We start from the raw sequence: 17,548 nt of genomic DNA, 5'->3' as shown, positions 1-17,548 counted from the left end.
GTAGAGGAGGGAAGATGACTGACGATAGCAAAGAGCAGGGCTGTGTAGAGATGCGACAAAAGGGGCCAGGCTGGAGGTTCATAAAACAAGGAAGGGGCAGGAGCAGGTGCCTTGGTGCACCTGGTCACCCCGATGGAAGAACAGGGAGCTGCTAAGGGAAAGGCAGAGGCAGCCTCTGGGCAAGGGAAACGTTCCTTTACAAAGCAATTAGCCCGCGGGACCCCGCGCCACAAGAGCGCCCTGGCGGGGAGGAGGCATTAGGATGCGGCGCAGCAGGCAGCCTGTCTCTCATTTCTGGTTTCCTGGCCAAGGTTTGAGTCCTAGGGAGGCGGCATTGGCTGGTGAGGGCAGGGGTAGATTTGGGGAGACAGAATGAGGGAGCTGCCCTGGCCCGGCTACAGCCCAGCGGCCCCCGGTTCCCCTTGCTGCCCTGGTACTGACTGGATTCCCCCGCCCCTGAAGGTGCCAGGAACAGGCTCCGGCCCTGCTGCGCCCCCACCCGCCCTGCCTTGGCCCTGGGCCCCTCAGGCACCACCTGCGCTGCTGGGTCCCAGCGACCTCCCGCCAGGAGGGGCTGCTAGTGTCCCGCTCCTGGGCCCTGGGAGCCAGGGTTCATCTTCAATATACTTCTGTGCTGGTGCGATCTCTGACCATTACAGTTCATCAGCTCAGCAGGCAGGCACAGGCAGCAATGCACTTGTCCTGTTGCCTTGACTGAGAGAGGGGGAGGGTAGATTTCAGCCAGCTCCTGGGGTAATATCTCATTGGAGATGAAAGGGCTTGTTCAGAGAGAGATTCCGAAGTCTGTAGAGTGAAGATGAGCCAGATGGGTTTGTCTCCATGCAGCCATATTTTATTCTCTGGGGGCTCAATAGCTACTGGGACTAGATATCAAGAGATGAATTCCTACTTCTTTCATCCCAGGAAACAGCACAAAGATTGGGTTGAACCATTAGTGATGATGCTGAAGAAGTTGAAATCAAATCTGTATTGGTTCATCGTATGTTATTCCACTTGGTTCAAATTCTCTATTCTGTCCTGGTCGCATGGCAGCCCCATTGCTGGTAGTGCCTCACTCCACTCAGCTGTCGGGGTTTTATAAGCCAGGCATCTGTAAAAGCTCTGTGGAGGTTGATGGAATCCAAAAGTTGTTGTTGTAGAGATGTAAGAATCAAGTCCGTGTACTTTACGTTTTCAGCTGGCTTAACAAACACTTCTTGTCTTCTTCACTTAAGGAATCAATGTAAGTGCCCTAATTAGCCTTTTCACATAGTTTGTCAGCATTGGCTTTGCTGATCAGTCTGGCAAACCAAGCCCCTCCCCTTTTACTATATAAAGCCATGATACGCCCACATCTTGAATACTGTGTGCAGTCCTGGTCGCCCCAGCTCAGAAAAGTTATATTGGAGTTGGAAAAGGTACAGAAAAGGGCAACTACAATGATTATCATGGAACAGCTTCCGTATGAGGAGAGGTTAAAAAGACAGGGGGGCTTTCCAGCTTGGACAAGAGACTGCTAAGTGGGGGACATGATGGAGGTCTATAAAATCTTGACTGGTGTGGAGAAAATGGAAAGCTCTCTCACATAACACAAGAACTAGGGGTCACCCAATTACATGAATAGGCAGCAGGTTTAAAACAAACAAAAGGAAGTGTTTCTTCACACAACACACAATCAACCTATGGAACTTTTTGGCAGAGGTATTATAAAGGCCAGAACTAGAACAGAATTCAAAAAAGAGCTAGATAAGTTCATGTAGGACAGGTCCATCAATGGCTATTAGCCAGGATGGGCAGGGATGCAACACCATGCTCTGAGAGCCTCTGTTTGGCCGAAGCTGGGAGTGGATGACGGGATGGATCACTCAATAATTACCCTGTTCTGTTAATTTCCTTTGAAGCACCTGGGATTGGCCACTGTCGGAAGACAGGACACTGGGCTAGATGGACCATTGCTCTGGCCCAATATGGCTGTTCTTATGTAAAAATTAATTCTAATAAAAATGTTTAGTATAGAAATTCCCAGCATCAGTCAAAATTGATCACTTTGGCAACGCAGCTCTGTCTGCTGGATGCCTTGGCAGAGTAGGTGAGTTCATGTAAATACCTTCTGGTCCTAAAGCCTTTCCCCCATCCCTGGCTCATTGCGATCTGTCAGGGCAGAGCTCATTCAGACCTTGCTTACAAATAATATTTTTAAATTATAAGGTTGGCCAACATCGCTGAAGCCCGTACGCTGACCGTGTCAGCAAGAACAGCTGTCTGAGGGGGCTAGGCTTTGTTTAGACTTTTCAACCCTATTATACTTTTTCAGGTACAAGTATTTTCTCATACACTGTACCTGCTTTTAAACTGTGCATTGAGGTTTCAATTTCAGTTTCCAACCAATGACAAAATTGGCAGCACTGCATGTAACTAGTTGACCACTGGGGGGTGTTGGGGAAATGAAGGGAGTGAGGGGGGGTGAGGGAAGGCCCAGTTACACTGAATTAAGCCTCCTGCTGCAGCAACTCAGCCGGTTACATGAAAGAGGCGCAGCAATGACTGGGCATTGGGGTGCCTGTGCCTCTAAGAGCCCAGCCCTGGGCAGCCCCTGCTGAGAGGTGCTGTCTGTGGGAGGGGAGATAAAAAAGCCCCTCTGCTCCCCCCCCCCATTGCAAACCCTGGGGGCTCGGCCCTGGGGTAATTGTCACCCCCCTGCCCCTGCCTGTGCTGGGGCTTTACCCTCTGGCAGCCCCTGACCCCTGGGCTTAACTCCCTCTCCCTCCTCCCCCCAGCCCCTGTCCTAACCCTGCCTCCAGCTGCTTGACCCCCCCCCCAAGTCAACTTCCGGCCCCTGCTCACCCCCCTGTACAAAGCAGCCGGCAGACGCCCAGGGCTAGGACGGGCAGGGGGACGGGGAGTGGCTTCCTCAGATGTTACTGAGCATGCTCGGTTCTTGCGCATGCCCAGTGCACACCCCAGGCCGCCCATTCCCGTGGGGAGCCGTGTGCTGCCCCGGCCCGTGGCGAGGCGGCGCCGGGACCCTGCCCAGCCCGGGCGGGAGCGGGAGCGGAGCTCGGCCGGGCCGGGCCCGCTGGAGAAGCCCCGCCCGCCTCCCCGGGGCCATGGCCGAGCGGGCCGCTGCCCAGGTGAGGCCCGGCGGGCGGGGAGCCTCGGGCCCCGGCAGCTTCTCCCCGCCCCGCCCGGCCTGGGCCCCGGGAGCCGGGCCGCGGGGCTGCCCCGGGACGGCTGAACACCGACCCGCCCGCTCGCCGCCGGCTGTCGGGGGGCTCCTCGGGGCCGGCCAGGCCAGCGGGGGCGCTCAGGGCTCTTACGGGCCCACCAAGGCGTCTCTCCCGGGCCGGCACTGCCCGGCTCCCGCGTGGCACCGCGGGGCGGGTTGTGCCCACGGGAGTTGGAAGGTGGGTTCTGAACAGGGGCGGCGCTAGCGATGTCGCTGTCCCAAGCAGGGCGGCCCCCCGCGGGGGGCGCTCTGCCGGTCGCCGGTCCCGCGGCTCCGGGGGACCTCCCGCAGACGTGTCTGCAGATGGTCCGCTGGTCCCGCGGCTCCGGGGGAGCATCCGCAGACCGGCGGACCCTCCTCAGGCACGCCTGCGGGAGGTCCCCCGGAGCCGCCCGCCGCCCTCCCGGCGACTGGCAGAGCGCCCCCCGCGGCATGCCATCCCAAGCATGCGCTTGGCGTGCTGGGGTCTGGAGCCGGCCCTGGTTCTGACTCTGCCTGGACCCTGGTTGCTGCCAAGGCCGGGATCTAAAAATGCGGCCACCCACTTAATAGAACTGCAGGTAACGAATGGGGCCATAATAACCCTCTTGAGTCTTGTAGTCAGGCCCCGCCCTGTGTCGTGCTAGATTTCACGGGCTAAGGTCCGCGATCCTACCTGAAGCCTATGATGAAAATATCAGGAGATCTGTGCCTGCCACACTGGGAGTGCGAGCAAACTTTGAAACCTGGGAAGTGCTCAGCAGCATGGAGAGTGGGAGCAGCTCTGTATTGTGCCTAGGGTGACCAGATAGAAAGTGTGAAAAATCGGGACAGGTGGTGGTGGGGTAACAGGTGCCTATGTAAGAAAAAGCCCTGAATATCAGGACTGTCCCTATAAAATTGGGACATCTGGTCACCATAATTTTCCCTCTGCAGCTAGTTTCTGGTTCTATCTCTGGCTCAGTTTTCACTTGCTGTCCTTGCAAACAGGTTGTGGAACCAGACTCGGAGCAACAGGGTGTGATGCCTTTCCAACCCCTTGCCGTCCCGGAACAAAGTGTGAGAGAAACTCAGCTGGGCACAGCAGCGATTTCCCTGGCTGTAATGACTTCAATCCAAGCCCTGGAGAGGAAGGTGGAGGCTCACACCACACGGTGGCTGAACCTGGAGGGGAGAACGGGGACGACTGAGAAGAAATTAATAGACTGTGAGAGGACAGTGGTGGAGTTTGGGAACCAGCTGGAGAGTAAGTGGGCCGTGCTGGAGACTCTGATCCAGGAGAATAATCTGCTGCAGAGGAGGCTGGAGAACGTGGAGAACCTGCTGAAGAACAGGAACTTCTGGATCCTGAGACTCCCCCCAGGCACTAAAGGGCTGGTCCCCCAGGTAACTGTGTCCCAGCTCGTGCCGAGGGATGCGAGCAAAATATAATATAGAATGATCAGATGGTCTTGTTCATCCACCATGCTGTGAAATCTTGGGACCACTTGGGGATGCCCCATGAGCCACGGCACTATAGCTGCAAATTGTGATGTATGTGGCCCCAGCACGTACACAATGAGGTTTGTCAGCAGCCTGCAGAGGGATGAAGGTTTAACCAGTGCAGGGGTCCCCTGGAGGCGGGGAGGTCCTGAAATCCTTTTAAGGTACAGGGACTGAAGTAAGGCTGCCTTGCCTTGTCCAGAGGGGCTAGTGACTGTGTGTGGTGAGAGTGGGGCTGGGGGTTGTTTGTGCTCCTTGTCTCATAACTAATAAAAGATGTAAGGAGCTGTTAACAGGATGGTACAAAAGCAGCAGGCGCTGAGCACGCAATGCGTGTGATTCCAGGTGCCGGTGACGTTCGATGATGTCTCAGTGTATTTCAACGAGCAGGAGTGGGGGAGCTTAGAGGAATGGCAGAAGGAGCTTTACAAGAATGTGATGAAGGGGAATTATGAGACTTTGATCTCGCTGGGTAAGGATCCGTTTTCCCTCCTTCGTTAGAAGCGGTAAGTTGTGTGCAGTTCGTGGGCTGCAATCCAGCTCGGAGTTATCCTCCACTTACGTTGCATTTTGCTAGGTCAGCATTTGAACTTTCAGAAAATCTTCGAGAGCTACAACTCTGTGCATCTTCCCATAGGAACAGAGAGTGAAAGTTACCCAGTGGTGGCTTGAGCTCTCCATGTCCTCTGCTTTCTCCCGCTGGATAATAATTGCATTTATCTGCTCCGGCCCGAGTCGTCTTTGCAGAAATCTGATGATGTCCATTTCTGACTTCTCTTGGTTCTGATCCACGCTCTGTCACTGTAGGTAGCACCCACGTGCCTCATCCTCACAGACCCCCGTAAGGCAGGGCAGTAGCGTCGCCTATTTATGGATGGGAATTGAGACCCAGATCGATTAAGAGCCACATTTTCGAATGCTCAGCCCCCACCCCCGGGGCCAGATTTTCAAAAGAGCCGTGCTCCCGCCATTCTGTGCTCTTTGGAAAACCTGCAATTCTTTGTAATGTCGTGTTCCCGGCTCTCATTCTTTTCTTTGAAATAGATTATGCCATTTCCAAGCCTGACATCTTAGCCCGGATTGAACAAGGGGAAGAGCCATGTATCCGGGATCAGCAGGACTCAGAGAGAGTAGAAATCCCTGTGGAGCCTTGCACAGGTGAGTGCTGCTGCTTCTTCAGTTAGCGTCCCTCTGGGTGCTGCACTGTAGCTGTGTCTGGGCCTCTGATTGGAGACTCTCAGTAGCAGTGTCTGTTCGGCCTGCACATGCGGCCTCTCCCCCTCGTGGGCTGCCTCGAGGTCATCCAGCGCTGCGCAGGCGAACCGCCCGCTGCTCCTTCTCAGTCGCCCTTGGCCCGGGAACGGAACAAGTCGTTTTCAGTTCTTAGCATTTCCGTTAGCATTTGTAGTGCCTAGAGAGCCCCTTTCCCGAGGGTGCTCGATCCCCGCTCCGCCCCAGGCCCTGTCCCCACTCCACCCCTGCCCCTAGGCCTTTTCCATTCCACCCCCTGCCTTCCTCTGCCTCTTCCTGCCCCCGCTCCTCCCCCTTGTCACCGCTGAACAGCTGATCCTCGGCAGACAGGAGGTGCTGGGGGGAAGGGAAGGAGCTGATGGTGGTGACTGCCAGGGGGTGCTGAGCACCCACTATTTTTTTCCGTGGGTGCTCCAGCCCCAGAGCACCCATAAAGTTGGCGCCTAAGTAGGGGCATGACCGTTTCCCGCCCTGTTTTAAAAGGCGCCTCTCCTGCAGGGAGGCAATGCCAGGGATGGATGGACACTCTTGTTGTGTCCCGCGTCTCTCGGAGAGGCACGTATTCCGCAGAAGTGCAGCTTCTGCCAGCAGCTGAAGGCTAGATCCCAAAAGAACCGGCAGCAAAACTTGAAACTTCTCCCCGTGGAGGGTGCTGACCCTGGTCCCGAATCCACTCCAGGATGAAGGTCGTCTCCAGAGCCTTCAATCTCCAGAGAGGGAGAATTGCAGAGAAAGTCGGCTGGCTGCCTCTAAAGTCTCTAGAGAAAAGGGCTGCAAGCCCTCAAACCAAGCTGTTGATCAGCCAAAGGGGATCCCTGGTGTGTTCGGTCACTTTGGCACCAGTGACTGCAAGGAGTGGCACCAAGAGCTCCATATGCCTAGGGACCCACGTAATGCCTGGGGACCCATGGGGCCCAGGCTGGGGAACGGGCACCACTGTCGGTACCGTCTCTACAAAATTGGTGCCAACAAAAAGATCCTTGGCATGGAGCACTTCAAAGCAGCTCCTGTCGGAATGAGCCGCACATAAAAGGCTGCCGGTACCGAGTCAGCATCAACAACAGTCCCTGACAGCATCGACCACAGTCATATCACCAGAGTTCTGCTTCTCTGGTTCCTCCACAACCATAAGGTCCCGAGAGTCCCCACTACTTGGTACCCAGCTCCAGCACCGAGCCCATCTCGGTCCCCAGAACCACCATCGGCACCGGGGCGTTCACCTCCAGCGCCCTTATCAGCCCCACCCTACTCCGGGGGGAGTCAGACAGTGACCAGGAGGATCGCTTGTCTCTGGTCTTACGTCACAACCCTCTGTTTTAACATCTGAGACCTACACAGCTGCATCCACGCTGAGATCCCCAATCTTCCTGGGATGGTCACCCGGAGGTAGTGCCACACATGCCCTTCCCCTTCAGTGGCCTTGCCGGGATCCACGGGCAGCCTACAGACCCCACACCTCTTGGGGATCTAGAATCTCCCACTGAGAGTGCACCAGATGATCCCCTCTGGACTCTGTATCCAGAGCCCCAGAGGCTTGGGAAGAAACTTTCAAGCAACAGGAGGCCAGACTAGAGGTGAAAACCACTCCACCGATGAACATCTCCTCCTCACCTGATGAGGTGGTGATGTCCCCTCCTCCATCATTAGCTGATGATTTTAAGCTTTTCCAAGAGGGTGGCCGAGGCTCTGCAAACTCCCTTCAAGGAAGTGAAAGACTCACACCACAAGTTGCTGAACGTACTGCAAACCTCTTCCTCTTCCAGAATTGCCCTCCCAGTCAGTGAGGTGCTTTTAGGCCATCTGGCAGACGCGCCTCTATTGCATCAACCTGCAATAGGGCAGACAAAAAATGTTTCGTGCCCCCCCAAAGGAGGCCGATTAGGCAGATTAGATTAAACCTGTTTGCCTACATAGCAGCCAAGGACTGGAATGCTTAAAGGGGACCGTGTTTGGCTTCTTGTTAACTAATGTGGTGCTACAAAAGCTCGTTTGATATTGGTTTGGTGACTCTATTATAGAATAAACCACCAGTTCTGGAGGAGTGCGGGCCCTGTTCCTTGCAGTCTGCCCTGAGTGTGGCATTCTTAGAGTGGCCTATCTGGGCACCCGGGCACAGCTTCCAAAGTTGGTGCAATTCCAAACGTGGCTCCCACATCTTCCTCCCTCCCTTTGATCCTAGATTCTGTTCTAGGTCTCAGAAGGTCTGGTCTCTCTCTCAGCTCGCAGTTAACGTACATCTAGTGGGTATAGCAACTTTTCACCATCAGGTGGACGGACACTCAGTATTCGCCCATCCAGCAACAGGCAGATTCCTCAGGAGTGTGAGAAACCTCTTCCCACAGGTCGGATCACCCACTCCAACATGGGACCTCAGCTTGGTTCTGAAAACTAACTAGAACACCCTTTGAACCCATGGCCACTTGCTCCCTCCTACACCGGTCCGTGAAGACAGCATTCCTTGTGGCCATTACCTCAGCACGGCAGATGTGGAAATAGCAGTGTTGTTGGCACAGCCGCTGTTCACGGTCTTTGTTAAGGACAAAGTCACCCTGAGGCCACGTCCCACGCTCCTACCCAAGGTAACCTCGTCCTTTCATATGAACCAACTAATTCACTTCCCCGCCTGTTTTCCAAAACCACACTGTGACTAGAGAGAGGCAAGACTGCATGTGCTGGCTGTTAGGAGAGCCCTAGCATTTTATTTGGTCAGGACTAAGGACTTTAGGAAGTCTCCTAAACTCTTCCTTTCATTCGCAGAAAGATCAGCTCAAAGACTCTCGAGATGGGTCTCCGGTTGCACTAACCGCTGCTACCATGTGCGTAACCTGCTGCCCCGTCAGGAAGCCGCAAGAGCCGTTTCTACCTTGGTCGCGTTTCTTAAAGACATCCTCATCTCAGAAATCTGCAGGACAGCAACCTCTGCCCATGCTTTCACGGAACACTACGCGATTACTCGGGACTCTTCAGTTCCTCAGCACCATCACCAGTAACAGACTCCACCCCGAAGCCCCACCCGCCATGGGGGATACCGCTGGAAAGTCACTGCGGTGGAGCACCCATAGGGATGCTACTCAAAGAAGAAGAGGACGTTACTCACCTTGTGCAGTAACGATGGTTTTTTGAGATGTATGACCCTATGGGTGTTCCTCCACCCACCCTCCTCCCCCTGACTTCGGAGTTCTCGACAAGGGGCTCTGCAGTAGAGAAGGAACAGAGGGTGGTTTGCCCACGCAGCACTAGATGGCCTCCAGGCAGGCCACGAGGGAGGGAGAGCGCATGTGCAGGCCGAACAAACGCTGCTACCTAGGTTCTCTGATTAGAGGCGAAGTGACTGCGACCAATTCGTGAGCCTCAGGCTGAGAACCCAGGGATTCTTAGTCTCAGGGATTGAGGGCTGTCACACAGTGACGTTGTGTTGATGGGATTGGATTTTCGCTGTGGTGTGATGACCTAGTGAAAATGGCACTGGTGCTTTTCACTAGGCTGTGACACCACCCGTAACTGATGAAGTATATCCCCCCCATGAGTAACTAGTGACTTGCTTTCCAAACCCGTCTTCCCATGGAGCTCAAAGTGCTTTGCAAACATTAGTGAGGATGAAATCCCCGCGCCCTGCGTGGATGGCCAGCACAAACCCAAGGTGCTGCTTTTAAATCGGTGGCTATCTGTAAAACGACGTAATTCTCTTTCTCAGGCCCGGAATCCCCCAGGTTGACAAGTGACGCTCTGTCAAAGATCAAACAGGAGGAGGAGCCACATGTGCAGGATCAAGGTGCCTTGGAAGAAAGTAAAATCCCAACAGACCCACCACACTGCAGCCCAGGTGAGTAACAGACTAACCCAGCCAGAAACGGCAAGAGCAGTAAATCCTGTCTTTACAGGTGCCTGCTTGCTGTATGTAAGCCAGTGGTAACCAGCACTTGTCATCTCTTCATGGCAGATGTTCCTCATGGCTTCCTATCAGTCCTAACCAACTGCAGGCAGTTAATCCCTCCCATCACCCGTCCTTCCTCCGAGTGTTCGGAGGAGTCAGTGAAGCAGAGCCGGTCTCCTCCTCTTCCCTCTGACGAAGGTATTTGGAGCAACCAGCGTTTGTGTTTTGTTGTAACTCTTAAGCCACCTCATTAGGTGCCTTGGCCCCCGGCAGCACTAAGCTGCTTAGGTGACAGCGTGATGTTCCCAGGCCTGTCTCTCTGCCTGAAGATTTCAGGACGGGCCTTTATGTGACGCAGATGGTCCCAAGGGGTAGAGAAATGACTGTAAATCCCTTTGCCCACCAGAAAGGGTTGTGAAGAGTAAGAAATGCCATGGCGTGTGCGATCACTGGCTGTTTCTGCTTCAGAGAAGGAACAGCTGGTATGTTCGGTGATACCTTAAGTGCATCTGAAGAAGTGGGTTTTTTATGCCCAAATAAATCTGTTAGTCTTTAAGGTGCCACTGGACTCCTCGTTTCTGTGGATACAGACTAACACGGTTACCCCCTGATACTGGTATGTTCATTATATCCCCCTCCCCCACCAGGTGCTCTAATCACACAGGGCTGAATGGAGTGCATTTGGTCCCATTCCTCCCTTGTGTAACTCCAGTGATCGTGTCTGATGGTAGGGGGCTGGCTACTCTTTCAGCCTAGCTTTGAGGTTGTTCAGAACTAGAAACGACTGAAATCAGCTAAATAAAACCAGCCAGCTGCTATTCCAGCGCTGCACTCAAACGTGCCCATTGTTTCCTGTTTTAGTTCTCTGGGGCAGCCGGGGCAGAGTCTGCCAGCAGCGTCGTTCCCTGTCTGCAATGAGAGAGCTTTGGAACGTGGCTCTTACAGTTCATGTGGGGTTGAAACTCATCACTTCAGGTCTCAGCCAGAGAGGAACTGTCAAGTGACTTTGTTAAATCACTGACCAGTCAAACCAGCCTCCATGTCCCACACTGTTAACGTCAGGCTCTCCATGACGACACCTCAGAGAAGCATAACGGGATAACTCAAGGGTGACGCCAAAGCCTGTCTTCTACGAGAGTCACCTGAGGCCACTTTGGAAGGGGGTTACCCAACAGGAGAGCCTGTTGGAGCGACTCACCCGGGGCAGTGACCCAGCGTGAGGCCTGTGCATCACTTAAAGCCCAGAGGTCAATTTTACTCTGCCCATAGTTGGTCATTTCCTAAGCTCTGTAAACACTGAGGTGGGAGATGTCTGCCTCTTTCTGAACAGCCACGGCCTAGCATCATGCCAGCGTGCTGGCCTCAGACGGGACCCAGCCCCTGAGCTTAGGAATCAGGAAAGTCCAGCCCTTTAGGTTTCCTTCATGCCAAACCGATGGAGTGAGTAATCTCTGGATTCTGTTTAATTTCCAGCTGATGATGAGGGGATTGTGATCAAAACCGAGGTGCAGCAAGTGGAGGATGTGCCAGGGATGTCGCTGGAGAGAGCAAAAGAGGAAGCTGTCCTGGGATCCTGGGAGCGTGTCCAGGACCCTGGGGAGGAACTTTCTGAAAACCTGCAGGTGCCGGGGACGATGTTGGGAGGATTTGAAGAGGAGGATTTCCAGGATCCTGGGGAAGTAACAGCCCAGGAGGTTGCATGCAGCTCAGTAACACAGCAGAGAAGCCACGCAGAGAGCAGGACAGTGACCTCCGCTCACCAGGATGTGCCCCTGATCCACCACCAGAGAAAGAGCACTCGAGAGAGACTGTTTGAGTGTACAGTGTGTGGGAAGAGCTTCAGGCTGAAGATAAATCTCATCATCCACCAGAAGGGCCACGCAGACGAGCTGCTGTACGAGTGCACACGCTGTGGGGAAAGTTTCAGAGCCAAGCAGAAATTTCTGCTGCATCTGCGACACCAGACAGCTGCGGGGGCCTGCACGCTCTCTGCTCCTCAGGAACGTTCAGGCCAAGCGGCTCCCCCTGAGTCCCAGCCCCGAAGCCAGACAGAAGACAGTTCCAGCGGTATCACCAAACGGCTCACGAGGCTGGGTCACAAATCGAGTCTGAGCAAATTCCAGCCGCCTCCTGTGCAAAGGACGTACACGTGCAGGGAGTGCATGGAGCACTTCTCTAAGAGTAGTTGCCTCGTCGTGCACAAAAGGATGCATGCCGACCGCAGCAAGGGGTCACTCATACTGTGTCCATACTGCAGCAAGACCTTCACCTGTCCCTCTGACCTCATCCGGCACCAGAGGATCCACACCGGGGAGCGGCCCTACCAGTGTGCCCAGTGTCACAAAACCTTCAACCGGCACCACCACCTTACGGACCACCAGAAAGTCCACACGAAGAGAGAGAGGCCCTATCAATGCAGCGAGTGCGGGAACACCTACATCCGCAGGCAGCACCTCCTCAAGCACAAACGCAGCCACAGGAAGAAGAAATCATAACAGGCGAGAGAGCCGGTCTGCAGAAACACTGAGGGGTCAGCGGGGCAATCTGCAGGAGGGAGACGCTGAATGGCTCAACGGCTTCCAGTGTGAATAGCTGCCTCTGGCCTGCCCACGCTCAAAGCCAGCCAAGCTGGGGGGCTGCGCAGGTGTAGCCAAGGGGAGGATTGGTCTTTGATTTTTAATGAGCTACGGCCAATTCACCTGGGAGACTAGGGTGTCTGTTGATTTCACCTTATCCTGCGAAGGCAATAAAGGCCAAGCCCTGGTGCGTCAGTGCCGATGGTAAACCCAGGCGTGACAATCCAGGCAGATTTGTTCCTGGATAAGAGGTTACAATAAAGTGACTGCACTGCAGCAGGACGTCACGATCGCAGGAGCATGAACTGGCAGCAAATGAATATTGAAGTGAAAAGCTCCGGTTTTAATGGGACAATACAAATGGATGGAGCGTGGCGGGTGGCTTGCAGCAGCGGATAAGTGACTCCTGTGTTTAGCAGTTAATATGTGTCAGTATTTAAACAGATTCCAAAGCCGGGTGGGCACATTGGGGTCACCTGGTCTGACTGCCTGTATAACACACACCACGTGACTTCGGCTGAAATAGAGCAACACTTCTTTTTTTTTTTTTTACAAAATAGCCCCATCTTGATTTAAAATTGTTAATCACCTGGGAACCTGGGGCTCCACCTTCGGCGGCAGGGCTGGGCTGAGAGGGGAGGGCTCTGCTATCACTGTGTTACTCACGCGCTGTGAAGCCAGGTGCTAGTTTGCCGGTGCAGGGTCCTAGCCCATGTGTGCTGCCAGGGCTGTGTGTGGTAAAAGCCGCCAGGGTGGGGGTGGGGCAAGAGGAAAGGAGAGACGTAGAGGAGGGAAGATGACTGACGATAGCAAAGAGCAGGGCTGTGTAGAGATGCGACAAAAGGGGCCAGGCTGGAGGTTCATAAAACAAGGAAGGGGCAGGAGCAGGTGCCTTGGGTGTACCTGGTCACCCTGATGGAAGAACAGGGAGCTGCTAAGGGAAAGGCAGAGGCAGCCTCTGGGCAAGGGAAACGTTCCTTTACAAAGCAATTAGCCCGCGGGACCCCGCGCCACAAGAGCGCTCTGGCGGGGAGGAGGCATTAGGATGCAGCGCAGCAGGCAGCCTGTCTCTCATTTCTGGTTTCCTGGCCCAGGTGTGAGTTCCGGGGAGGCGGCGTTGGCTGGTGAGGGCAGGGGTAGATTTGGGGAGACAGAATGAGGGAGCTGCCCTGGCCCCGGATACAGCCCTGCAGCCCCCGGTTCCCCTTGCTGCCCTGGTACTGACTGGATTCCCCCGCCCCTGAAGGTGCCAGGAACAGGCTCCGGCCCTGCTGCGCAGCCACCCGCCCTGCCTTGGCCCTGGCCCCGTCCCCATCAGGCACCACCTGCGCTGCTGGGTCCCAGCGACCTCCTGCCAGGAGGGGCTGCTAGTGTTCTGCTCCCGGGCCCTGGGAGCCAGGGTTCACCTTCAGTATACTTCTGTGCTAGTGCGATCTCTGACCATTACAGTTCATGAGCTCAGCAGGCAGGCACAGGCAGCAATGCACTTGTCCTGTTGCCTTGACTGAGAGAGGTTTCTGATCAAAGGGAGGGTAGATTTCAGCCAGCTCCTGGGGTAATATCTCATTGGAGATGAAAGGGCTTGTTCAGAGAGAGATTCCGAAATCTGTAGAGTGAAGATGAGCCAGATGGGTTTGTCTCCATGCAGCCATATTTTATTCTCTGGGGGCTCAATAGCTACTGGGACTAGATATCAAGATGAATTCCTACTTCTTTCATCCCAGGAAACATAGCACAAAAATTGGGTTGAACCATTAGTGATGATGCTGAAGAAGTTGAAATCAAATCTGTATTGGTTCATCGTATGTTATTCCAGTCTGTTCAAATTCTCTATTCTGCCCTGGTCACATGGCAGCCCCATTGCTGGTAGTGCCTCACTCCACTCAGCTGTCGGGGTTTTATAAGCCAGGCATCGGTAAAAGCTCTGTGGAGGTTGATGGACTCCAAAAGTTGTTGTTGTAGAGATGTAAGAATCAAATCCGTGTACTTTACTTTTTCAGCTGGCTTAACAAACACTTCTTGTCTTCCTCACTTAAGGAGTCAATATAAGCGCCCTAATTAGCCTTTTCACATAGTTTGTCAGCATTGGCTTTGCTGATCAGTCTGGCAAACCAAGCCCCTCCCCTTTTACTATATAAAGCCATGATACGCCCACATCTTGAATACTGGGTGCAGCCCTGCTCGCCCCAGCTCAGAAAAGTTATATTGGAGTTGGAAAAGGTACAGAAAAGGGCAACTACAATGATTATCATGGAACAGCTTCCCTAGGAGGAGAGATTAAAAAGACGGGGGGACTTTCCAGCTTGGACAAGAGACTGCTAAGCGGGGACATGATGGAGGCCTATGAAATCTTGATTGGTGTGGAGAAAATGGAAAGCTCTCTGACATAACACAAGAACTAGGGGTCACCCAATGACATGAATAGGCAGCAGGTTTAAAACAAACAAAAGGAAGTGTTTCTTCTTCTTCAAGTGATTGCTCCTATGCATTCCAGTTAGGTGTGTGCGCGCCGCATGCATGTTCGTCGGAAGATTTTTACCCTAGCAACACTCGGTGGGTCAGCTGGGCGCCCCCTGGAGTGGCGCTGCTATGGCGAAGGATATATACCCCTGCCGACCCATCCGCCCCTCAGTTCCTTCTTACCGCCCGTGTCGGTCGTTGGAGCAGTGGAGCGCGGCTTAGCTGACCTCCACTTCCCTAGCTACTCGTAGTTCTCTCGTTAAGTATATAGTTCAGATGTTTATAGTTGTAGTTAACTTTATTTGTTTGTAGTATAGTATAGTGTATTTATTTCACAGGGGTTCGGGGTTTATCCCCTTCCCCTCACCCGGTGCCGGGTCCAATGCCCGGTCCACAGGGTTTTATAATGCTCGGCCGGCCACAAGCCGATGCCGATAAGAGATCCTCTCCTAAGTGCCTCGAGGGATCTCACCTCACAGATAAGTGACGCATTTGTGAGGCCTTTAATCCGAGAACAAAGGGGAGCGGGACTTTCGTCTCAAACAGCTCCTGAGGGAGGCAGCTCTTGCTCCTCTGCTCTCGGCGCCGAGCGCTGGTTAGTCTTCAAGGAGCGCTCCCTCGGTACCGGATCGCCGGTACTGCCAAGGCCTCTCGGCACAGGCCGTCGCTGGCTTCCACTCAGCATGGATCCCTCTCCTGGAGGATGACGAGGCACAATATCCTTGCTGCGTCCGAGCCGCCTGCTCCGCAGCCGAGCGCTATGCTCAGTCGGATCGCCCGGCACCGATGTCCGCCGTGGCACCGACAATATCCGCACCATTAACTCCGGCCAGGCAAGAGCCGTCGAGTCCGGTGCTGGAAAGCTCCCCTGTACGGACCGTGGTCGAGCTCGCTATGAAGCTGCGTCCGAGCCATCTGCTCCGCGGCCGAGCGCTATGCTCAGTCGGATCGCCCGGCACCGATGTCTGCCGCGGCACCGACAATATCCGCACCGTTAACTCCGGCCAGGCAAGAGCCATCGAGTCCGGTGCTGGAAAGCTCCCCGGTACGGACCGTGGTTGAGCTCGCTATTAAGCTGCGTCCGAGATGCCTGCTCCGCAGCCCGAGCGCTCTACTACGTCGCACTGCCCGGCACCGGTACCTGCTGCGGCACCGACAGTATCAGCACCGTAGACTCCGGCCACGCAAGAGCCGTCGAGTCCAGAACCTGAACGCTCCCCGGTGCGAGCTATGGTCGAGCTCACTATTCCCTCCACGCCGGAAACATTTCCACAGCGAGGGAGTTGATGGCAAGGGCAGAGCCTGCGCGGCTTTAACCCCTGGCACCGCCGGTGCGGGTTATATTGTCTATCGGCGAGCCTGTCTTGCTCACGCCACCCGGCGTCAGCACCACAGAGCGGCACCGTTCACGATCACGGTCCCGCAGACGTTCTCGGTCCCGTCACCGATCAAGGTCCCGACGCTGCTCACAGTCTCGACACCGTTCTCCATTTCGGTAGCAGTAGTACTCGCGGCACCGGTCAGCGTCCCGTTCGCCGGCCTGGTACACTCAGCACCGATCCAGCTCCCAGCACCGCCCCAGGCACCAGGACTCCCGTAGCCACTCCTGATCATCGAGCCTCGCGCTCTCGGTCGACCGCCCGGCACAGCTCCGGTGGCAGGTCCCGTTCTCGGTACCGGTATGTCTCCCGGTACCAATCCCCGGTGCCGCGTCGAGCGACGTCAGTTAGAGAGGGAGACTCTACCAAGGGCTTTCAGCTCCTCCAGGGCCATCCAGCCACGCATCAGTGTTGCCCCGTGCGGACACTTCATATGCGCAGTACTCGGTTTTCCGATGTGCTCTCCAGAGTCTTCCAGGAGACCTATCAGTGGTCATTCTAGTCACCTTGGGCGTACTACCACGCCAGAGGCATACCGGTGGTCCCATCTCGCTCTGTTCCATCGGAGCTCTGGGTGCCAGAGGCGACAATTAGCCGTCCCCCTCCGACCGGTACAGAGCAAGCCCCGGTTCAGCCACCGGGCTCCCAGATCCCACCGGATCAGGAGGTCGTCCAGGAGCGCGAGCCCCACAGGACCCGCTTGTACCTGGTCTTTCTTCTTCCTCCTCCCCAGATGAGGCGGGGGCAGGAACATACTCCTTGGGCCCTCCTCTGATCGAAATGCAAGTACATTATATCCTTCAGGGGGTGCGAGTACCTATATGTACATCCCCCCCCCGCTCCCTTGTCGTCCAGTCCCTCAATGGGACGGAACGCCATGGCCAGCAGGCACCAGCCCCTACATCCAAGGAGGCTAGGCGAATGGTCTTACTGGGCCGTAAGATGTACTCGGCGGGAGCCCTGCAACTTTGTGTAGCAAACTAGCAAGCCCTGCTTAGCCGCTACTATGGGTGGCGGTGGGCAAATTTACAGAGTCGGTTCTTCAGAACTCCCGTCAAGAGTTCGATGCCCTGGAACAAAGGAAGAAGCTGGCGAGGGCTTCCCTCCAGGCCTCGTTGGATGCAGCTGACTCCGCTGCCACGACTCTGGCCTCGGGTGTTGCCACGAGGCGCATTTCATGACTCCAGTTATCGAGCCTTCCCTCGCAGCTGCTGCACACTATACAGGACTTGCCCTTCAATGGCAAAGGCCTGTTCTCTGAAAAAAACTGGCCCTAGGCTGCAAAGCCTAAAGGGCAGCAGGGTCACTTTGCGCTCTCTCT

The 17,548-nt window shown here is 55.0% G+C and overlaps 1 protein-coding gene across 5 annotated transcripts; it reads left to right on the top strand.

Moving 5' to 3' along the window:
- The first annotated feature begins 3,107 nt into the window (after nucleotides 1-3,107).
- Nucleotides 3,108-14,564, top strand: LOC120392700 (zinc finger protein 777-like). 5 transcript variants are annotated; one of them, XM_039517448.1, is made up of 8 exons: nucleotides 3,108-3,131; nucleotides 4,196-4,591; nucleotides 5,033-5,159; nucleotides 5,732-5,845; nucleotides 9,633-9,761; nucleotides 9,879-10,010; nucleotides 10,674-10,787; nucleotides 11,286-14,561. In XM_039517448.1, exons 1-8 carry the CDS (start codon nucleotides 3,108-3,110, stop codon nucleotides 12,305-12,307), a joined length of 2,058 nt encoding a protein of 685 aa, XP_039373382.1. In that variant the 3' UTR covers nucleotides 12,308-14,561. The 5 variants fall into 5 exon arrangements, with proteins under 5 accessions (XP_039373382.1, XP_039373384.1, XP_039373381.1 ...); XM_039517450.1 differs by lacking the exon at nucleotides 3,108-3,131 and adding an exon at nucleotides 3,282-3,404 and having other exon boundaries at nucleotides 11,286-14,562; XM_039517447.1 differs by lacking the exon at nucleotides 3,108-3,131 and adding an exon at nucleotides 3,665-3,786 and having other exon boundaries at nucleotides 11,286-14,562.
- Nucleotides 14,565-17,548: the final 2,984 nt, after the last annotated feature.

The sequence above is a fragment of the Mauremys reevesii genome, unplaced genomic scaffold (assembly GCF_016161935.1).
Source record: "Mauremys reevesii isolate NIE-2019 unplaced genomic scaffold, ASM1616193v1 Contig11, whole genome shotgun sequence".
Lineage (NCBI taxonomy): Eukaryota > Metazoa > Chordata > Testudines > Geoemydidae > Mauremys > Mauremys reevesii.
The sequence above is the reverse complement of the archived record's forward strand: the minus strand, read 5'-3'. Positions and strand labels throughout refer to the sequence as shown.